General features: G+C 35.9%; 2 protein-coding genes and 1 pseudogene across 2 annotated transcripts; all 3 read right to left on the bottom strand.

Moving 5' to 3' along the window:
- Positions 1 to 3,013: 3,013 nt before the first annotated feature.
- Positions 3,014 to 3,965, bottom strand: LOC124959571 (olfactory receptor 51L1-like; annotated as a pseudogene).
- A 4,070-nt stretch (positions 3,966 to 8,035) lies between these two features.
- Positions 8,036 to 8,968, bottom strand: LOC124959569 (olfactory receptor 51I2-like). The gene has a single exon (XM_047517978.1). It carries the CDS (start codon positions 8,966 to 8,968, stop codon positions 8,036 to 8,038), a length of 933 nt encoding a protein of 310 aa, XP_047373934.1.
- Positions 8,969 to 21,134: 12,166 nt separating this feature from the next.
- Positions 21,135 to 22,094, bottom strand: LOC124959568 (olfactory receptor 51G2-like). Its single transcript, XM_047517977.1, has one exon. It carries the CDS (start codon positions 22,092 to 22,094, stop codon positions 21,135 to 21,137), a length of 960 nt encoding a protein of 319 aa, XP_047373933.1.
- Between the last annotated feature and the right edge of the window lie 2,101 nt (positions 22,095 to 24,195).

Genomic DNA, 24,195 nt, shown 5'->3' with positions numbered 1-24,195 from the left:
AAAGTTTCAAGGCCTTTGATTTTGTGTTATGTGTATGTCGTGCTGTCTAATGTCATGTTTTGTCTGTATCAAAATTGAGCGCTCCTAAAATTAAAATTTAAAAATGGATCCAAATATTTTTAATTCATGTGATTTAAAGATGTTCAATTTAAATTGGGTAAACTAATAGAAGTAAAATGTCTTAAAAATAACTCTCGAGTCTCTAGGTGGTCAAACTAATAAAATGTTGATGTAGAGTACTATAAATAACAAAATATTTAATCTTGTTAAAATAGAGTAATTTATCTAAATTCAGAAATTTCATAAGAGTTGTTTCAGAAGGTGAACAAAAAGGGGTCAACAGGAAAGAGAAAATAAAAGGTTCTAAGTATGGAAATATATTTAGTAAAAGGGAAAAGGAAATGTTTCTGGGTAAGAAAGTGCTTGTGTGATGAAATAAATGAGGGTCTAAGTAAGTGCTAAGAAAGTCTATGTAAGTAAAGGGCAAATTTCAATAAGTTTGCATGTAACTAAGTTGGTTGTATGTATGTGGCACAGTTAAAGCTATTTAAGGTTTTTCCTAAGGTGAAATACTAATGTTCTAATATAAACCAAAGTTTATTCTATGAGTAAAATGACACGGTAAAATAACAAGGATTTCTTAGAAACACTAATTTACTCTTAACTTTGTGTCTATTAAGTTTTATTCTTTAGAACAATTAGTCTTAAAAATAGGGGTTTATACAATTATGGTTAAGCAACAGTTACAGTATTGTACTATGTTATAGAGTCTAAATTTTTCTTTAAAAACTAAATTTGGTAAGAACCAATTTCTCACTAAATTTGAAATAACTCTAACCACAGGTATACCTTATAACCCACAAGGACAAGGTATTGTTGAACGTGCACATCTCACCCTCAAAAATACTCTTTATAAACAAAAAGAGGGAATAGGGGAGACCTTCAGTTCCCCTAAAGATAAACTTTCTCTTTGCCTCTTTATTTTAAATTTTTTAACTCTGGATAATGAGGGTCACTCTGCCGCTGAGAGATATGGCAATCATAAACAACATGATAGAGCGACGGTAAAATGGAAGGATGTTCTTACAGGACAATGAACGGCCCGGACCCGGTGCTTTACTGGAGCCGTGGCTCGGTTTGTGTGTTTCCACAGGATAAAACATTGCCTATCTGGGTTCCTGAGCGACTAACTCGACCAGTGCCAACGCTACCAACAAGTAGCCTTTCCCCCCTTGAACTAACTTACAACCTCTTTTTAGTCTCTTAGGAGGAACAGTTCAACTTATGTACCTTTCCACCTACTCCACTTTGTGTGTTTCCCTCTTTTACGTTTCTGCTAACTAACAAAACAACTGCTTCTCTCAATTGTACTTCAGATTTATGCTATCTCTCTCAATGTTGGCATGCTTCTAGGTTCCCGCTGGCAGTCTTAATGTGTGTTCCTACCTTCCTACCAGTCCCAGTCTCTGTTACAGATGCAGAATTGCCAGTGTTACTATCAAGAAACAGGAGAGATTTTGGCATCACAGCGGCCATGGTCGCCACGGTAGCAGTCTCTGCAGCGGCAGCCGCAACTGCAGCAGCAGCATTGGCACAACCATACAGACAGCAACAACAATCACTTGGCTGAAAATACAGCTGCAGCCTTACAGACTAAAGAGACCCCAAACCAACATCTAACAGCAGGCATACTCCTTGTAAATCAAAGAGTGGACTTACTACAAGAACAAGTGGATATCTTGCAAGAACTTTTGGGACTGGGATGTGTTTATCCTTTAAGAGCAGTGTGTGTCACCCCTATTGCTTATAATAACCTTAGCTCTGTGGTTATGTTATCTAAAAATCTTTCTGTCTACCTTACTGGCAATTGGTCATCTACGTTTGATAATTTAACCAGTCAGCTACGAGCTGAAATACTCAGAGTCAATGCCACCAGGGTTCAAGTTGCATTGGTATCTAAAGCCCTGGGATTGACAAAACAGTGGGCTGGAACAGTAGCTGTTCTGATTATTATCTGCTTAGGGATAGCCTATGTTATACGCAGCCAAGTCAGAGCTTGCCAAGATGCCCAACGTCATCGACAGGCTATGGTACAGGCTTTGACAGCCGTTGAGACAGGCACATCCCCCCAAGTATGGTTAAGCATGCTGGACCAGTAGTCAAAGATGGGTAAGATCCGTGGAAATGCATACCAACCTAAGACAGGGTTCTGACGCCTGGAGGTCAGAATTCCAATGACGGGTAAGGATGTAATTTGCCATGGACAACCTAAGACAGGCATGGTCCCAAGTCATTTTTTTTTATTTAAAGAATAAGGGGGAGATGTCAGGGGCGGGCTCTGAGGGCCCCAGAGCCGCACCATGACCTGATCTCTAAGATGGCGCCTGGCAGCTTGCCAGACATAGCTGCATTCATATACAAGTTTTAGGAAGTAACTCTGGTTGGCTGTTGTACATGAGGCAATCCTGGTATCTGCCTGGAGACTGTTTCTTGATAGGCTGACTTTCCTGGTAGTCTACTCTCTGATAGGCTGATGTTTTCAATATAAGTCTGAGACTTGTGGAATAAAGCTTTTTTTGGCTCCTGTGATCAAGAAGAGCGTATGCATTGTGATTGTCCCTGCGGGCGGTGGGCGATCATAGTTAAACACCAGTGTTAAATGTTTTTTTTGTAGTGTTAAGAAAATTAATGTACTGTTTATCCTTCAGTTGCTTCCAAGATTCTCAATAATGATGTACAAACACAAGACTGGGATGCTAATTAGAATAAGTTATACTCCATGTATGCATAATATATTAAAATACACTCTCTACTGTCATGTATATAAAAAGAACAAATAAAAAATTCAAAATATTAAAAGTTTAAAATTCCATAACTAAATTGTAGAATAATTCTATCTGTAAACAAAACAAAACAAAACAAAAAAGACATGTCTGACAAAAATACATACTAAGATCTTCCTACCTATCTGCCCTTGTAGAATTACCAGGTATTGATTTAATGTAATTCTATACTATCCATATAAAAAGAGTTTATAAAGGGAACTTCGAATCTCCAAGTTCTTTTGTGATGAAAATCTCAGAATTTTATCCTGCATCTGCCTGGTTTTCACCACATACACAATGGGGTTCATCACAGGGGGAAATGAGGAAGTGCATGTTGGCCATGGTCACATAGACGTGTGATGGAAGGCTTGGGCCAAAGCGGTGCAGCATGGACAGGCAGATCATGGGTGTGAAGAAGAGGATCACAGCACACAGGTGGGAGATGCAGGTGCTGAGAGCCTTGAGGGGGCCACCATGAGATGAAATGCACAGCACAGTGTTGAGAATCAACACATAAGAAAGGAGAATGAGGAGAAAATCGAGTCCCATAGTAGAGAGCACCACAAAGAGTCCAAAGATGCTATTGGTCCTAGTATCAGAGTAGGAGAGCTTTATGATGTCAGGATGTAGGCAGTAGGAGTGAGAAAGTATGTTGGAGCGACAGAAGCACAGCCTCCTCAAGAGCACGGGGAGAGGCACTTGCACAGTCAAGGTTCGCACAACAATAGCCAAACCTATCCTGGCAATGATGCTATTGGTAAGGATGGAGGAATAATGCAGTGGGTGAGAGATGGCCACATAGAAGTCAAAGGCCATTGTCAGAATGATGGCTGACTCGAAGTCCTGGAAGGTGTGAATAAAGAACATTTGGAGAATTCAGGCAGAAGATGCTCTAAAGGGTGGGGAAGAAAAGAGGGAAGGTCTCAAATCAGAGATAGCTAGTACAGGAGGAAGAGGCACATAATCATACAGAGTCTGTTTCTGCCAGATAATCGTCTCCATGGTGATGTCAGCCACTAAGGTAATGAGAAACAGGCACAGAAGTGTCCAGTAATCCAGATGTGCACAGCCTCTAGTCCAGGAACACCATTGTTGGGGAAGGTGGGGAAGATGGGAGTTGGTGCCATTGACTAGAAGCATGACAGGATAGCATACCTATCCATAAAAGAAATGCATCATCTGGAGCACAACTGTTAGTATTTAATGTGGAATTTTGTTATCTGTGACCATCTACACTGTAAATTGAATTACTGCCCATCTTAGTGCATTTTTAACTGATGGTAATTCTGCCAATGAAAGATGAAATCCTTTATCAGACTAAATACCTTTTGATAATTTAAAACTAAGAGGGAGATCTGCTCAGTATTATTAATTCCTCAAATGATATGACCTCAGTTTCAAAAATCATAACTACATTTCATTAACTTTGTTAAAATTCTACTTTTAATAAGCAAATCCATCAATGCATTTGTTTAAATAAAGCCCTAAATTATATGCCTCTCACTGAACTTATAGTGCTATATTATTACAAGTGTTTCTTACATCTTGTTTCACCTTAACATAGGATTTGCAAGAGTTGTATGCATAAAAATGCAATATAGAAAAATTGTTACCAACATAAGGAAACACTTTTTATAAAATTTTAAAATAATATTTGCTTCCTTTATCAAATATTAAGGAATTAGAAATCTTTGAATTTCATCACTAATATCTGTGGAATTATTGTACATGTTTGTTTAGCATATATCTTAGTTTATTTACAATTAATAGCAAAAATTAGCCAACACCTGCCCACCATTTCTATTTTATTAATTAATTGTACGTGGACTATTTGTTCTTATCATTCACTCATTTATTTATGAATTTTGACAATCTCAATTTGAAGTAGATTACAGTGATACAGCAATTATCCAATTAGGTATACTCCTCTGCTTGCATTGAATTAGGGAGTGGAGGGCAATCTGAAAAATGAATGTTCAGGTAAAATCCATAATAGATCAATAATAAGAGCATTTTCCTGATTAGTGTTGCAACAGTTTCATTGTTGCCCCAAATACTTGAGGACACATTTTTTAAAAGGCAATATAGGAACTTGGCTGAGATGGCCATTTCCCTGAATCTAATAATCTTTTATTAAAGGGAGTATCCTGTATCATAGAACTACACATACTCTCTTCTTTAAAATGTTACTTTGTTTGACCCTGTGATGAGGACAAGATATATATACATATTTCACCTACTAGTCACTGCTTTTAAAATTGTTTTATTCAACTTATCCAAATATCAATGTGTAAGTGTGCCTTTTTCCCCACATCCACGCCAACATCTATTATTGCTTGTGTTCTTGATAATAGCCTTTCTGATTGGAGTAAGATGAAATCTTAGAGTTGTTTTAATTTGCATTTCTCTAATTACTACAGATAATGAAAACTTTTTCATATGTTTATTAATCTCCTATATATCTTCTTCTGTAAAGTGCCTGTCTAGTTCCTTGGTCCATTTGTTGATTGGGTTCTTTGTATTTTTGGTGTAAAGTTTTATAAGTTCTTTATAAATTTTGGAGATTAGTGCTCTATCTGAAGTGTGTGTGGGAAAGATTATCTCCCACTCTGTAGGCTCTTTTCACATTATTGATTGCATCCTTTGCTGAGAAAAGATTTTTAGTTTGAATCCATAAGGAGTGTGGAGAATCCTCAGAAAACTCAGAATGGACTCACCTTTTGACCCAGTTATCCCACTCCTCAGTTTAGACCCAAAGGACTTAAACTCAGCATACTACAGTAACACAGTCACATCAATGTTTATAGCAGCGCAATTCACAATAGCTAGATTGTGGAACCAACCTAGATGCCCTTCAAGTGATGAATGGATAAAGAAACTGTGGTATATATACACAATGGAATATTATTCAGCCATAAAGAAGAATAATATTATGATATTTGCAGATAAGTGAATGGAATTTGTGAATACCATGCTACGTGAAATAAGCCAATCCCAAAAAACCAAAGGCCAAATGTTTTCCCTGACAAGTGGATGATGATACCTAATGGAAGTGGGGGGGGGGCGGTGGGGAAGGAGAAGAATTTAGGAACTTTACATAGAGGGAAATGAGAGGGTGGAGGGGTCGGGAGTATGAAAGATGGTGGAATGAGACAGACATCATTATCCTATGTGCGGGTATGATTACACAAATGGTATGAATCTACAAGGTGCACAATCGTAGAAACAAAAAGTTATACACCATTTGTGTATAATGAATCAAATCATGGTCTGTAAAAATTAAAAAAAATAAAAAATAAATATCAATCTTGAGTATTATTTTCAATTCTCTTTGCTTAACTAAATTCACAAGATTTTCAGAGAAAAAAAAACTGGAATGAACATCAGAAGCAGGAATGTAATATTTTCTTTAATCTGTAGCTCTTGAATCTGGCTAATTTGGGGTAAACAAGATGGAAAGGGTTCAAGGGACCTACTTCACTATGCAAAAATAGCAAATTTAACAAATCTAGACAAAGCACCACCACGTATCATATCATTGCCATTTTCCATAGGTATTTGACATTCTTTAACAAATTCTGTCCAGTCTCAGGGTGTGTTAGTGTTCTGGCATAAGGCTGGTTAGGAAAATAATTTTAGGACTCTAGGTATTGGCCTTACACACTGCTCCCAAATTACCTTGAAAGAGATCATAAACCTAAATTAAAAAATAAAATATAGAAGAAACTTGTCAACTTGGTTATGGTGATGTCTTTTCAGATAAAATACTAAAAGCATCATCCACAAAGGAAATAATTGAGGAGTTGGATTTCATTAAAAATAAAATTTTCTCCTCTGCAAAAGATATTGCCAAATGTATGAAAAGAGAAACCACAGACTGAGAGAAAAATGTTTGTAAAAGACAATGTGATGAAGGACTCCAGTACAAAATTTACATAGAATTCTTAAAACTCATATAAAATAGCAAACAACCCAATTAAAATATGGATAAAATACCCAAACATCTAATCAAGAAACATGTACAGATGGTAAATAAACATATAAAATAGTTCAATCACAACAAATGAAACCTAAGAAAATAAAAAACAATTTCAAGGATTAATACTTGAAAAAAAAATCCCAGAAGCAGCATTTGTAGAATGCAAACTTAGTATGAAGTCACATTACAACACATCCTACAATGGAAGCCTGTGTTTTGCATTACAAACTTCTAGTACATCCACGGATTTCCATGCATATCAAGGCATTATCTGACTATGTGATTATGAAGTACTCACCTATTATCAATACGACTTGAGGTCGGGTACTGAACTCAGGGGCACTTAACCACTGAGCTACATCCCCAGTCCTTTTTTGTATTTTATTTAGAGACAGGGTCTTACTGAGTTGCTCAGGGGCTCGCTAAGTTGCTGAGGCTGGCTTTGAACTTGTGAGCCACCTTCCTCAGCCTCCTGAGCCACTGGGATTACAAGCGTGCATTTCAGTGCCCAGCTTCAATACCATTTTTAATTATCTATTTTAGGTGAGCTACTTGAAGTGTTATAAGGTACTATTGTTATTGGCTGGAAAAGGTGGGGGATGGGGGAGAAAAAGATCAATGAATACAATTATAGGAAGAAGATCTGGTATTCCATCGCATGGTAAGATGATAATACCCAAAAGAAAGACACTGGAATGAATCTGACATAACTTTCATATAAATACACCACAGTGAATCTCAACATTGTGTATAAGTCTGGATTGCCAATTAGAATAAGAAATACTCCATGCTTGCATAAATACATCAAAATAGATTCTACTATCATGTACAACTTTTTAGAACAAAAAAATATAATTTAAAATAAAAACAATTTTGTATTCTATTAAAATAGCTGAAAGACAAGTTTGAATGATCTTACCAAAAACAAATGATAAACGTGCAGCTTAATAGACATACCGAATTCCCTGATTTTATCATTACACAATATGTACATGCATCAAAACATCATATTGTACCTCATAACTATAACTATGTACATTTATTATTTGCAATCAAAATATTTTTTTCAAACTTTCAACATTTCCAGAATAGCAAGAAATAAACCATGTACCTAAGGACTGTGGACGTAAAAAAAATTTTCTCAATGGAATGCTTTTTCTTTGCTCAAGTTATAAAGCAATTTAAGAGGAATTATTCTAGAAATCTATAAATGACCCTAAAGTCTTCTCTGCTACCATTTCAGGAGATGACTCTGAATACGAGTGCGTATCTCCCTTGTTTTAATGCAGTATACCACAGGATTGAGAACAGGAGGGACCAACAGGTATACATAACCCATAATAATGTGCACAAGTGGTGGAACATGTTTCCCAAAACGATGGATGATAGACACCCCCAGCATAGGGACATAGACGAGCAGTACTGCACAAATGTGGGAGACACAAGTGTTGAGGGCCTTGGATTGTTCTACCTGGGAGGCAATGCTTAATACAGTAACTAAAATCTTCAAATAGGACAGAAGAATGAATACAGAGTCCACTCCAAAAGTGAGGAGGATCATGATGAGGCCATAAACACTATTAATGTGGTGGTCAGAGCAGGATAGCTTGATGATATCTGGGTGCAGGCAGTAGGAGTGTGAAAGCACATTGGCCTTGCAAAACCTCAGTCGCTTAATGAAAAATGGTACTGGGAAGACAGCAGCCACAGCTCTTAGCAAAAGCCCCACAACTATCTTGACAATGGTTGCATTAGTCAAAATAGTAGTGTACCTGAGTGGGTTGGAGATGGCCACATAACGATCAAAAGCCATGGTAAGCAGGATGCCTGACTCCATTAGGGAGAAAACGTGAATGAAGAACATCTGGATCAAGCAGGCATAGAAGTCTATTTCACGAACATTAAACCAAAAAAGCTTAAGCAGGGTGGGAAGAGTGGCAGCACAGAGTCCCAGGTCAGTGGCAGCCAGTGTGGAAAGTAAAAGGTACATGGGTGCATGAAGTGACTCTTCCACCCGGATAATCACTAAGATGGTACTGTTACCCATAAGGGCAACTAGGTAGAGGGCACAGAACAGGGTGGAAATCACCAGATGAGAGTCCTCCAGGCCAGGGAAACCAGTCAGAAGGAAGGGTCTGTAGGTAGTGACGTTGGAAAAGATCATGATGTCCTATTGGAATACTGAAGTCAATAGTCTTTTCTCCTTAGGATAAGAAAGCATGGATTAGGGTATCATGACCACTATCCGTACTTCATGATTCAATGTTAAGCACTCATGCAAGTTACTACATGAATTGCCTTCACCTTTCTAAAACCATAGTCAAAGAGAAGCATAAAGGTAAACTAGCAACCTACTATATGAGGATCATAATATGGAACTCATATCAACTATTTAACTTAATTTACCCATACTAGACTTTTAATCCAGATATGAAAAATACTTGAAATTTCTCTGAAGGAAATTGAATGACAGAAACAAAGAATGTAAAGGCCATACACACAGGATCCTAATTCTAGCAGAGAGAAGCACAGGCCCATTCCTCTGATTAATTAAATTATTCTCAACCAATATCATCCCAGGGTCATATAGGATAAATTACTGGTTTCACTTTTTCTATATTTTTTTCCTTGATGTATCTTATAAGTGTTGACCGTATATGAAAATTGAGTATCAGGAAATACATGTTCTATTCCTGCCTCTGACATAAGTTATGTGATGTTGGCTAAATTGTTTCTGCTCTCTGAATTTTTGAAAAATATTGTAATGATGTAGAGCTGAGTGAATAATCTTTTCAAGTCTCCTGTTACACATATCTATTTGGTTAACTATATAAATCTCTTTTATCATAAATATGTTTTTAAATGATTATGTACCTGTGAAACTGCCCACTCTGGACACTGTCCTCTGTAGATAAAATATCAAGTGGATGAATAGTTGATCAATAATAAAACATCACATATAATACCATATACTAAGGAAACTCTCTGTGAGGTAATGTTTAAACTGAAATCCTAAGGGTGAAAAGAAAGTGTTCATACAGGGTTGTGTAGAAAGAAAGGAATATACCACAAGTGAGAACAGCTTAAGCCATTAAGCAAAAAGTGAGGAAAAATATCAAGTCCTATACTAATTTTCAGAAGAGATTCCATGTGTTAGTAAAGGTTTGGTTTGAAAGATAACATGAAATAGGACTGGGGAGGTGAGAAATTTTAAGAAATTTTTAATTTAATACCCAAATAATGAAATACAGGTAAGAGTACTAATTTTGAGTGTATATATGTGAGCATGTGTGTTTGGGAATTGTCAATGGCATGATCATATTCACATTTTAATAAGATAATTTTAGTTGCATTTTGGTGAATTGATAGCATGGGATCATTACATTATTCACAATAATGTTCTTGTTCAGAAAAGCTATAATTTATAATAGGCAATCTAAACCAAAAAGAATAATACCATGCACTTAGAAGTATAACATTTTATAAGATCATCTCAATGAAATTTATGTAAAACTGCAGTTTACCCTTCTTTTTCAGGCCAGATATCAGGCTTAAAGAAATGAAATAAATTTCCTCAGCAACAGCTGTTAGGCAGCAAGTCAGTGATTTAGTGGAAAAACTCATGTGCAGCTAATCAGTTTTGACACATGGGGTACTGATTTCCTTGACTAATCATTTCATTACATGAAAATGAAAAGTAAAGGTTCTGCTTGGTCTCAATGGCTGCATGAAATTGGGAAAATCACCTAACCTCTTCAGGATTAGATTTTAAGCCAACAAATGTTAGACAATATCAGTATAATGTCTGCATCATAGGAGTGCTGTGAAGATTAGACTAGGTAATTCATATCAAGAATTTAAAACACTGCTTTATATGTAGAATCTTCAAGAAATATTGTTTGGAAAGTACCACATGTTTCTTAGCTTATTCTTTCTTATTTAAATACCAGATTTCTTGAGTTCATGATTGCTGCCTTAGAAATAATTAAGAGAAATTTGAGAGGTAAAAATTTCATCAATTAGAGTTCAAAAAATTTTTCCAGTAAGAATAGCACACCATTCCATATGCATTTATTATCTATTTTGGGCAAGTAACACTTTCACTGCTTGGTTTAGAAATTCAGTGAGTGAGAAAAAAGTGTAACTTTAGAATGGGGTAGTGGACTAGAGACTTCAAAACAAGGTAGCATTCCACAGATGTTGGTCTAGTTTTTTAAACAATGGAGTAGAAACAACATCTAGGGATAAAAGAATTACCATTTTTCTATTTTTTAATTTTTTTTTTTGCTACATATACACAATGTAATGCCACTTGGCCATTTTAAAAAAATGAAAGTCTATCCTTTGTGATAACATGAATGGAATTGGAGCTCATCGTACTAAGGGAATTAAGCCAGGCACGGGAAGACAACTATTGCATGATCTCAATAAAATGTAGAATCTCAAAAATATTGATCTCCTACAAGCTGAGAGTAGAATGGTCTTACTGGAGGCTGATAGGATTAGGGAAGGATGGGGAGAGGTTTATCAATGGTACTAAGTTACAGTTAGATGATTTTTTTTGTAGTAAGAATTTTTGGTGTGTTAATGTACAGTAGGATGACTACAGATAACAATAAAGTGCAGCATATTTTTAAGAGCTAGAAGTATTTTGAAAGTTTTCAACCTAGATAAAAGATAAATGCTTGGTAAGATTATGTTTGACCTGATTTATACATTATACAATGTATATATGTATAAAAACATCAAGTGGTACCTCATAAATATGTGCAATTTTTATGTGGACTTATTAAAATTAATTTAGTTATAAAATGACCATTTAAAACCTCCCCTTTTGTTGTATTTCAGTTAGGAATGAAAGAGATACCTGGTTTCCCACCATAGATAATATGTCAGTACTTCAGGAACAGAAGCATAAAGGGAACGTTTCTAAAATTATGTCTGGGAACAAGTATTTATTTGTGTGTATGTGTGCATGTGTGTGTGCATGTGTTTGTGTGTGTTTTCCAGTCTGCATCTGAATTCTTTTGTGGTTTACCCATGAGAATCATGTCTTCCAAGTCCTTGTTACTGAGAGTGGTTCCCTATGGTGTATAAAACTCCTTTGGCTATTTTCTATCTCTCTGTAAGATAAAAAGATCTGATTCTTATGCTATTACTCACAGTCTTCATCTCTTCACTTTCAAATCTTCATCCACATCACTTATATATTAAGTCCATCAGGGTTAGGATTATATAGTATCATGTTAACATATAGTCATGTTTATCTCCTTATTATATTAACTAGAGTAGATGAGCAAGCATTTTGCTTGTTCTTAAAGTTTTTTAACCTGCTCTGTTCATTCTGTTTCATTGTATAAAGGAGGGTTATATAACCGATCTCACTAAAAAAGACACAGAAACAGAAACATTTCAAGTTTTCAAGGTATGTGTAGTAATGTCATGTAAGGTAGATGTTGACCAACACATATTTATATAATTCAGGAAGACAATGATTCCAGATTTTTAATTATTAATGAAGATGACAAAAAAACTTTCAAAGTGAGTTGATGTGGCTGCAATCTTAGTGTAAATCTTGGAAAGTATATTTTATCTTGAAATACACTGTGTAAGAAAATAATGGGGATAAAACACCAAAGCTTGAGATAGGTTATAGTTATCTTTTTTCTAAAGTAAAATTTTGATTGCAAAAGAAGCCTAATGAGAATATCACACTGACTAGGTTGAAAATGTATGTGAAACCTTATACTACTTATTGCCTCAAAATTATTAACATTCTAGAAAGAATTTGCAACCTGATTATCCATTGACTCAGTTGATGTATCAGTTCCTTGGAAGAGTTCAATAAACTTCCTCTGCACTTCCTCTCTGTTTTCTGTAAATATGCATTTGCACATGTGTATGTGTTTCTTATTTGTCTCTCCTTATCATACACATATATCTTATGTTATCTGGCACAGAGAAAGCAATCAAAAATGTTTTCTTGTTGAATAAATCAATAATTGTAGAGAAAAAAAGGCAATTATTGCCTACATAAGAATTGAGGTTAACAGCACTAGCTAGAATGTAATGAAGGAAACAGAATCCAAACCATTTAGTTCAACTGATGAAAGTTAGCACAGGGAATGCATTACAGAGGAATTAGCAGCTCAAACTCAAATTTCCATTTTGAGGGTCTTTTTAAAGGATTCATTCTACAAGCAAGAACCAAATCATTTGAGACCATTTGAAAACTGAGGTAGGAAGAACCAAAAATAAGAAGATATGACAGCCCAGAAATGAACAATGACCAAACAAACATCTAAACCTAGTGGAACAACAACAACAACAAAAAAATGTGTTTTTAGAGGCTAAAATTCAAACTGAAGAATGGGAATTAGAGTCACAAAGGGCAAGTTTAGAACCATGAAGGATAGAACCATGGAGAAGATACAGCCACGCTTGATACTTCACTGAAGGTAGAGAAGAAGTGGGACATATTTCTTACGTTTTCCTATTCTCATCCATTGTATTAGTCCATTTTCTGTTTCTATAACTAAACACCATAGAATGGGTAATTTATAAAGAACAGAGGTTTATTTGGCTTACAGTTCTCTGTGAAGAGATTTCCAAGAGCATGGCACCAGCATCTGCTCAGCCTCTGGAGAGGTCTTCATGCAGCATCATTACATGGTGGAGGGCATCACATTGTGAGACAAAACAGAGAGCTTGCTCTTATAACAAAGTCACTCCTGTGATAATCCATTAATTCATTAATACTTTCATACTCTGTTTTCTTCTGATTTTATTACATTTGACTCATATTTATGTGCATGTAAGTTAGCTCCAGGATTATAGAAGGTATATTAGTTAGGATTCTCTAGAAGAACAGAAGCAACATGATGGAGAACATGCATACACATATATGTACACTAAAAGGGAATTTATTATATTGCTTATAGGATCAGAAGCTGGGAAGTCCCACAACAGCTGTCTGTAGGCTGGAGAGACAGAGGAGCCAGTAACTATTTACTCCAAGAAATGGGTGCTTTACAAGAAAGAACAATGTTGCAGACCAGTTCAGGATAGAATGCTTGGACACCCCTGGAGGGTGTGTGGTCAGGGAGCACTTTGGAAGAATGATGGAGTTTGAGTTCAAAGTTCTTGAGTGATTAAGCAGTAATCAAAGCACCTGCTCAAGAAGATCCATCTTACTTCTGCATCTGCTTCCTCGAATCTTCCATCTTTTTATTCCGTGCAGGCTCCCGACCTACTGGACTGTGCCACCTACATTTGGGATGCAGCTCCCATCAGTTATGCCAATCATCCCTGGAAACACCCTCATTGACAACCCAGAGACTCTTAATCTAAAGCATTTCTTAATCCAATCAAGCTGACAATACAGATTAACCATCACAGAAGGTATTCAATATGTGCAATCCTCCTACCAAAAGTATAGAGACCCAAAAGAGTAGTTTTGTAAACTTTCAACATATATACCTCAAAATAATCCCCTTCAAGAGAATATGTAAACCACGGGACAAGAGCAGTTGAGCATAATTTTTGCTTAATTTTTATTTTAATCTACCAAAGTAATTTCACTTTTAATTTTCAGTCAAGTAATAAAATTTGCTTAAACCCAATTTCCCAAAGACTGCATATCAGTCTATGACCAAACCAAGTCTATATGGGCCTCTTGTATTCTAGGAAGCTCACTGTTTTATAAGCATACCTCTTAGTTGGAGAGTCATCAGGATGAAAAGGATCTGTTTTATAATTAAACATAGGCAATTCCCCCTTAAAATGATGAAGTTTGAACCACAGGCCTAGAGAGGGGCAGGGTCAGCATTGACTCTAACTTTTCATTGTTTTCATCCTAAAAATGAAGTCTCTGCCCCTTTAACTAGTAATTTATGTTAGAGTTGGGAGCTCAATTAATATCTCTTAGATTCCTGTTTTAGTCTCACAATTTCAGGATGTTACACAATAAATATGTATTTCAACACTATAGTAAATATGAAATTTATACAGACAGCCCTGATGCCAAATACTAATAGAAATTTATTCTAATGTTAAAATGTGCATGCATATTTTTAAATTTTTAGCAAATAAAACTGCAAAAAGTAAATATACTTCAAAAAGTCTATTTTTCTACTTCTATGTTTTATTTTAAATTTCTGAGTGAATATATGCATGTGTACTGATTCATAGATAGAAAAGTACAAGTATAAATGCAAAAGTGTTGGGATTAGAATGAAGCTATAGACTTTCTGATATTCCTCAACATTGTATTGATGACAGTCTAGTAACCACCTGACAAAAATTGGTCACAAATCAGATTTTATGTAAACCTCAGAGAATACTACAGTTTTGGAAGAGAATTCCTGACTTCCAAACTTTCTCTTCCTTGAACACAATGCCCTCTCTGCTGGCAACCACTGAGCTTTTCACCATGTGAAAAAATACTTTTCCCTACTTTAAAGTATTTCCCAACACCTTCTGAACACAAAACAAACCAGGAGCTTTCTGAAAAAATTTATAATAAGGAAATGTTTAAGTAATAAGAGCTAGTAAGGACAATTGAATTTTGAAGAAATTTATTAAAAACATTCAGATTTTAGTTTCTATTTAACTTTAATTTTCATGCCAGATGAGATTGGGCATGTTCAGGGTGGTATGAAAGTAGAATTTAGTTTTCATTTCAACTTTCAACTTATTTGTTTTGAGATATATGCTCTACTCTTCAAATCTTTTCCCCAAAATATTGTGGATCCTGTCACTCTTTTGAAGGTTGTGACGGATAGGTGTAAACCTTTGGATTTGTATTTCACTTTTTAGTACTTTATAATCACCTTTTACATATTCCTCAGATCATCTCCATTTTCTGAGATTGAGAGATTAGGATTTATCAAATCAGCACTTTGTACCTCTTGAATGCATACAATGTTTTTTCAATTATACCTCCATAAAGCTGAAAAAAAAAATAATGACAAAAAGAAACAAGAGAGAAGGCTTGCAATCAAGAGTCCTTAGATAACATAGGAAAACTCCTTCTCAGTATAAAACCTGAGATGATGGTGGCAAATATACAAATTATTTCAGGCACAAATACGTAACAGAATCATCAAATTTGTTCTTCACAGAATCACTGAGAGAGAGGTCATAATGACCAAAGCCATAATTTTATTCATGGTAATACATTCAGAAGACAATTAAGTTGATGTTCAGATAATCTCTATTTCAGGGTAGCTTCTGTTGCGTTGAGAAGCTGAACAGCTTCTTTTATCCCATTATGAATTTTCAGTAATTTACTAAAAGATGAAGGAAGTATGAGAAATAAAATAAGCAAGGGAGTTGTTCGGGCCTTAGACTGAGGCGGAGGCTGCCTTAAATGCTATATAGCTTGGACTTCACATACCATTTTTCAACCTTGCACAATTTGTTACACTTATAAAAGCTGTTTAGGCTGTTTCTAATGAATAAATGATCTCCTCAGAGACTTCTCGTGTCAAGATACAAAGGGAAGGTACTTGAGGTGGCAGAATCAGCAAACTCACTTTTATTGTCCAAACATGGTGATATGACAATCACAAAACAAGGATTTGATGTAAACCAATACATGGAATCTCTTTTCATTATTTTAGTATATCTTACATTTATCAGTACTTGGTGGGAACTCATGATATTTGTTTATAAACAACCTTTTATTTTTGTTAAAAGAAATCTAAGGATCAGAAGCAAATTGTTGTATGGTAAAATGATTCCTAGAAATTACTCAGGACATATATTTTGTGAAATATATAATTAAATATTTTTAAACAAATATCTCTATTAGTTTGTCTAAAGCTAAGTATGATCCATTTGTTACCTATAGCAGAGGTGAGGAGTGAACAGAATTCTCCACCACATTTTAAAAGTAGGGGCCATAGCTAATTATCTAGAAGGACTTTGTTCAGTGGTAGATAGGTCTCTTTTCATTGTTCTTTTTAGTTATACATGACAGTAGAATATATTTTTATATATTTATACAAACATGGAATATATCTCTTTCTATTCAGGATCTCAGTTTTGTGGATGTACAGGATATTGAGATTCACTGTGGCATATTCATACACATACATAGGAAAGTTATGTCAGATTCAGGTCTTAAAAGAGCTATTAAAAAGTAGCATCACAGGAAGAGAAAATGCACTTTATAGGCAGTACCTGTTTGGCCAGCCTTGAATCGGTCAGAGAAAAAGTAAATGGGTTTTGATTATCTTCTGTGAATTAATTCCACCTGAAAGATTCTATTACCCTGGGAGTCAGTATGCCTCATGTACAAGCACAGTTGCTCAAAGCAGATTTCCTCTAGTGTGAAAGGAATTCTTTATGACAGTTAGCATTCAGTTCTGTCTACATATCTGGAAATTGTGTGTGTGTGTGTGTGTGTTTGCAGATGGGTAATCTTGTTTTCTGATTTCTTTCCTGGTCAAGCATCTCATTAGACAGGAAGTCAGGCTATACTGTAGCTCTTGGTTTTTATGGTTTACCATTTTATAATTAATACAGTTTTCTAATACTTCATTTAGTTTGAACCAAATTTCTATTGCTTGCTACAAAAATTCCAAAGTAGTAGATCTTATCCCTAGGTCATGCACAAATATCTCTATCTGTCCTTCAACACAGATAGGCAATAGGTAAGAAACCAAGAAGGTCCCCTACTTGCTCTGGCAAAGAAAGAGAAGGGTAATCATTGCAAATTATACCCAGAAGCTTCTCTGCATTACACAATGCAACTTTTCAAGAGAAATGACTTTGTCAGAACATTATCCCAGCTGAAGGAATGGAATCTTCTGCCCACTCCACCTCCAAAGAGTTTTTGTCTCACCTTAGGGGGAAAATTAAGTCAAAAGGTTTTGATTCAAAGATATAGATTAGAAATACTGCAGTTAGGGAAGGAAAGGGTCTCCTAGAGGAAAAAGCAATAGCCTGTAGAAATCCTTGTGATTTTCACATATTTAAGGCACAGCACCAGAAAATTTCAGACTCACTAAGATGTAATTAGATTATTATTGTGTGATTCCCTTCCCCATACACTGTACCTCACCACTCAACCACAGGGCTCCATTACAGTAATGATATATTATAACTAAAGGAGTTGCATAATTCAGATTTTCTCTGAGGAGTAGTATACAGGGAAACCCAAAGTCAAGAGGGGGGTGAAAATCAAGGACAATAGAAGTATTTTCAGTTTCTAATATCTATAGCTGCTGCAAACATTAAACACAGCCCCACTTCTAGTCAGATTAGTATAAATTCTCATACTAGTGGCATGTTTACCTACTTTCTATTACCTGAGAAAATGTGCCTGGTTTTCAACAACAACAGTAACTGATTATGAAGGATGTGAAGAAGAAAGGAAAAACATGATCAAAAGATAAAGAGCAATTCTTCATAAATGGAAACATATATCACAGATGATGCAACTATTAAACAGGAAATTCAAATATGAGTAGTGTGTTAAGGGCTCAAATGGAAACTGTAAAGATGAAAAAACATGAGTATTATAAGCAGAAAGACAGTAAGTCTAAGGAAAATTCACAGAAAATTCTAAAAATGAAAAACCACAGCAATATAAATGAAGTATGCCTTTAATGAGTTCTTTTGCCAAACCACTAACCCTAACCCTAACCCTAACCCAAACTGAAATTCAAAGAAAGAAAAGAATGGAAGACAGGGAGCATTAAAGAACCATGTGACAATATAATATGGTGTAACATAGGTAATTTGAATATCAGAAGAAGAAAAAGAGAACAACTACACAAAGTAATAATGTTCTGGAATTTTCCAAAATTAATGAGTGAAACAAAACTATATATTAGTTGAGTTGTATATAATTGTTTAATTACCTGCAGGTATTCTACATTAAGTGGATATAGAATTGAATTCATCATCTTTTTATCCGTCTTCATTTCAGTGCCAGTAAAATGCCATCATCTACCTACTCATTGAAATTAGTAGGGCTGGGGATATGGCTCAGTTTGTAGAGCGCTTGCTTGTGAAGCACAAGGCCCTGGGTTCAATCCCCAACACTGTTAAAAAAAAATGAAATTAGTAAAAGTCTAAGCTCATTACCAACATGTTATAGAAATCAACAGCGGACTAAAGGTCACCAGAGCCTGGAATATTAGAGGGGAGAAAGAAGAGCAAGAGAAATTGGTCAATGGGTATAGTGTTACAGTTAGCTAGAAGGAATAAGTTCCAGTGTTCTGTTTACCAGTAGGGTAAATAGAGTTAACAGTAATGCATGTATATTTCAAAATAGTTAGAAAAGATGTGGAATGCTTTCATCAAAAAAAATTATAAATGTTTAGGTAATGAACATGCCAATTACCCTGATTTAACAATTATGCTGTATATACATGAATCAAAACATCACATTGCACCCCATAAATATGTACCTTTTTGTATTTGAATAAAAAATAAAAATTAAAAACAAATTCTAATTAGGATAGATTCTAATTAGGGTAGATTGTGGTATAGGCATAGTCAACAACTTAATGTAATGATTCTGCAGTGAATTAGTACTATTAGCATGGGTACCACATATAGGGGAAAGGCTTATTTTTTTAATTAACAGAACGTTTTTCTTCCTAATATGCATTAATAAAGATAACTCTTCAATATGTTACTTGAATAATACATGATGTATTTGACTTTTCATTAAGATTTTGTTTCATCAGTATCAACTCCAATTATAATACTTAATTACTGTAGTGTGCTTCCTGGTAAAGCAAACAGTATAAGACTGTAGAACCCTTGTTTGGTTAATTATTTCTTTTACTGTGCTGACTTTCAAAATTATGGTTTTCAAAATTTGTTTTCTGGTACTATCTGTCATCTTCTGCTTCAATCGTACTTTGTATCCCTTCTGCTTCCCTCATAGTGTAATATAATGAGGAGCTGAAGAGTAAAAATGTTATGAAGTATTTTTAAAGAAAGAGCTACTGCATTCAGTATGAAAGCTACTATAATAAATTTCATTTATTTTTTATAAATGAAATTTCATTTATTTTTTATAAAATGACATTTTATCTTAATGTCATCTTTCATTTACAGTTGAGCAACTAGTTGTGTCTAAGGCTGATGATATTTTTAAAATTATGCTTGGAATTCTTTCCATTCTTGGGATTAAAAAACTGTTGGACAACTATTACCAAATAAAGTAGCAGTTTAAGAACTGGATGATACTGTCTTCAAAATTTCTTTTGAGAAAGAGAAAATAAAATCAGTAGAATCTTGGAATGCACTAGAAGTGAAACTGAGAAGTCCTCATATAGGCCTTGGGACTGGCACAGAGCTGGACCTGTTAATTGCCTCATGAGCACTTTACCCTTGCCAAGAGTCTTTCTAAAATGAGTAACACATTCGTCCACTCAATCTTCCATCCAATAATGGAACCAGATAACTAAAATATACACATATTCAGGTGAGAGGATGCAAAAGTAAACATGAGAGAAACAATAACTGACATCATGAGCACTTTATTTTGGGGGGTGAGTACCTAGAACTGAACTCAGGGACCTTCGGCCACTAAGCCACATCTCCAGTCCTATTTTGTATTTTACTTAGAGACAGGGTCTCTCACTGAGTTGCTTAGCACCTCTCTGTTGCTGAGTTTGGCTTTGAACTTGTAATCCTCCTGCCTCACCCTCCCTAGCCACTGGGATTATAGGCATGTGCCACCTCGCCTGGCACAAGCACTCTATCTTGATGGAAAATTTTACCAGTGCTTCTAATATCAGTGAATTACAAATCTAAACATTATTCCTTTTGCCAAAAAGTCTTTCTCCTAAATTTTAAAACCAAGCATTATCTACTTCTATATTTGTAAAACTCCTAAACTGATTTTAGTATCTTTTCCATTTAGAATTGTTCCCTTCATGAGTCTTAAACAATATGTACATTTCCTTCAAAATAGAGATTATCTTAGAGTATATTTTTTATTTCAGATCATATAGTATATTGAGACGAGATATAACTCAGTGGTAGAGCACTTACCTGACATAAACAAGGTTGTGGTTTCAATCCCCAATCCTATACACACCTGCCTCACCCCACAACACAAGCACAGTAAGTAAAATAGCATATTGAACATAATACATGCTCGATTCAACATTTTTTAGTGAAAAACGAAATAAAGTAGAATGTGGATCATTTCTTTCCATGATGAGATTCCTGGTGGAAGACACATGAAGACAGATGGTGCCTCTTTCTTTCATTCTTCTCAGGGATTCACTGTGTTCAGTGGCTCACTAATCAATAGCACGACTAATGTCTCACCTTTATTTTCTCTTTCTGCCAAAGATTTAATGACCCCTGATATCTCTGATGCCAGCTCCACATGACCAGAAGATGCGCAGCATCCTCAGTCGGATCTGCTGGGTCTTGATGGTATAAACGACTGGATTGAGCACTGGCGGTATAAGAAAGTGGAGATAGGAGAGCACCCCGCGGCTGCAGGGGGAAGCCCGCTTCCCAAATCGGTGGATCATGGACAGGCCGATCATAGGTGTGTAGAAGAGCAGAACAGAGCAGATGTGGGAGACACAGGTGTTGAGGGCTTTCAAGCGCTCAGCCTTGGAGGCAATGGACAGCACTGTCTGGAGAATTAGTCCATAGGAGAGAATAATGAGCACCGAGTCCACACCCAGCGTAGAGAGAACAACAAAGAGGCCATAGGCACTATTGATGTGGGTGTCAGCACAGGCCAGCTTCATGACGTCAGGGTGCAGGCAGTAGGAATGGGAGAGCAGACGGTTCTGGCAGTAAGGCAGTTTCTTCAGCATGATGGGGGCTGGGATGTGGAGGCCCACACTGCGCACCAGAACAGCCAACCCCAAGCTGGCAATCCGGGGGCTTGTGAGGATAGTACCATAGTGCAAGGGTTTGCTGATGGCCACAAAACGGTCAAAGGCCATAGTCAGCAGCACAGAGGACTCCATAACAGAGAAGGTGTGGATGAAGAAGAGCTGGGCCAAGCACAAGTCCACTGCCACCTCCCTGAGACCCAGTGTGTAGAGGGGGAGCATGGTGGGCAGTGTGGAGGCTGATAGGCCCAGGTCCGTTACTGCCAGCATGGACAGAAAGCAGTACATGGGCTGGTGAAGGGCGGGTTCCCACCTCACCACCCACAGGATCAGGCTGTTCCCTGCAAGAGAGGCCACATACATGGCCCACAGAGGGATGGAGAGCCAGATGTGCATAGCCTCCAGGCCTGGGAGGCCTGTCAGGAAGAAAGAGGTGCTAGTGTGGTTGAAGTGTGACATGGTGACCCAGAGCAGCAGAACTCCAGGTGAAGGGCTGTCACTGACCCTAGAACCAAATGGTTTGCTGGTTCACACCTTTTGCACACAATGATCTTATGAAAGCTCCCAACATGTTTATCTAGTCTTATTATTTATCCAAGTATTTTCTCTAGCTCAAGAAGAAGAGTCCTTTAAAAAAAGATGAAATATTAGAAATAGTACAGGGAATCTTATATGTAATTATAATATTACTAATTATTAATCCTGGCTAAGTAGCCATATAACAACATTTACTCTAAAATCCAGGTATAACATGTGGGTCTTAAAAGGGACTAAGGCAGCACTGGTTTCATTGGTTTCAATATTTCATTACCCATATTGGGAGATGAACTCTAGTTTCCATCGTTTATTGTGTTAGATTCAGGACTAGAATCCAGGTGTTCTCTATTCCTATCCAGTTTCTTTTCAAACCTTGCAACAGGCACTTCTCCAAATCACTGAATATGATATGAAACTTTTTCAGAGGCATCTTCTTTTGGTTATTGCAACATTCAATAAAGCAAGTCCCCTTACCATGCCAGCCTATGTCAGCAAATACAACATAAACACATTTGCAATTTAAAATGTCAAGGAATGGCAAAAGACTTTCATCCAAATATGATTCATTCTCTAAGTGACTATGTTCATATGGACCAGTTAAATAGAATGACTCTTAACTCCTAGGTATTAAATAAATATCTTAATGCTAATCTATAACTATTCATCATTGTATCAATAAGAATATTTTTAAAAAAGAGAAAATTGCATTTTCTTGCCCAGAAGCCAAGGTTTAAACCAATTTAAACTAATTTCCAGAGCTATACAATAGTCTGCGTGTAGAACTTTTGTCTTCCCTTCATTCTCTCGTTGAACTTTAGTCCCCCTCCCTATATTTAACCCATTATGCACTTTATATTTGGAGAACACAGTGAAAGACAACTCATTTTGAACACTTTTTCTCCTTTCTCCTAATCATAAACAAAGAATAGATATTTCTGGATTTTTTTCACAAATGCAGAGCATTACAGAACAACAACAAGGACAACTCAAATTTAAGGATCAGATAATCATATATTTAGAGTTTAGTGGGTGTTTTGGTGGTGGTGGTTTTTCTCCATTTTCTCTTGGTCCTATCACCTTTCCTCTCAAGGATCCTAAGATATGTAATCCTGTGTTCCTCTCCCTTTGAGTAAGCCCACAAGGAATTGTGTCACTTTTCCATCTGCCGATAAAAAAGTACAGGCATCATTCTTCACACCTCTATTTCACTTGAAGAACTTTATCACGCTTTTTCACATGTACCATTTTAAAGTATCTCAACCTTTAATCGCTGACAGAGAGGTTTTACCAGACTAAGAAATTTAATCATTTAAAATTCAAGCCTATAACTTTTTCACTTTAACTTAAAGTGGAGAACCTAGGACTGGAAATTAGTTCTGGATGACTTCCTGTTTTGCATTCTGAATAATGAGGCCTGTAACATACCTGTAATAACTGGTGTTGAAGACAAACACAAGTTGAAGAAAAGACTCTAGATAGGCACATAACTTATTTTTAGGTTAAACAATTGGCAGGCTCCCCATGAATTCTTGTTTTTTATTTATTTATTTATTTTATAATCTGCCTAACTATCCAAATTAGATTCTTGCAATTTCATTTAGGAATTAAACTATCCTAGGTGCTGTTTTAGATTCAGGCATTAAAGGTATGACATAATAATAATAAGGTCCCAATACAAAAGAAACATCATAAAATAAATATTATTTCAAATATTTAAAGAAAATAGAACAAAGTAGAAAGAGACAGGAGCATTATATGAGATTGAAAATTTAAGGAATAGGGATATTTAGGATAATAGAACATAGATTACCAGAGTCCACTCAATCACTTGAGAAAACTGATTCACATGGCAAGGTGAGGGCCCCTCCTTTCTGTACTTACCATGTCTATTGACTGAAAAGTGTGGACATATATTCACATAACTGTGCAAGGGAACTTGTTACAAAAGCAAATTATTAGGTCTCACTCAAACTCTTGTGAATCATGATTTCTTGGGTTGAAACCTAGAATTTAGTTTTAACAA

Source organism: Sciurus carolinensis, chromosome 11 (genome assembly GCF_902686445.1).
Source record: "Sciurus carolinensis chromosome 11, mSciCar1.2, whole genome shotgun sequence".
Taxonomy (NCBI): domain Eukaryota; kingdom Metazoa; phylum Chordata; class Mammalia; order Rodentia; family Sciuridae; genus Sciurus; species Sciurus carolinensis.
This window is presented reverse-complemented; position numbering and strand designations above follow the sequence as displayed.

Bases quoted from the DNA above. Each gene is read 5' to 3' on its own strand.
- LOC124959568 (XM_047517977.1), bottom strand. From the start codon at position 22,094: ATGTCACACTTCAACCACACTAGCACCTCTTTCTTCCTGACAGGCCTC.
- LOC124959569 (XM_047517978.1), bottom strand. From the start codon at position 8,968: ATGATCTTTTCCAACGTCACTACCTACAGACCCTTCCTTCTGACTGGT.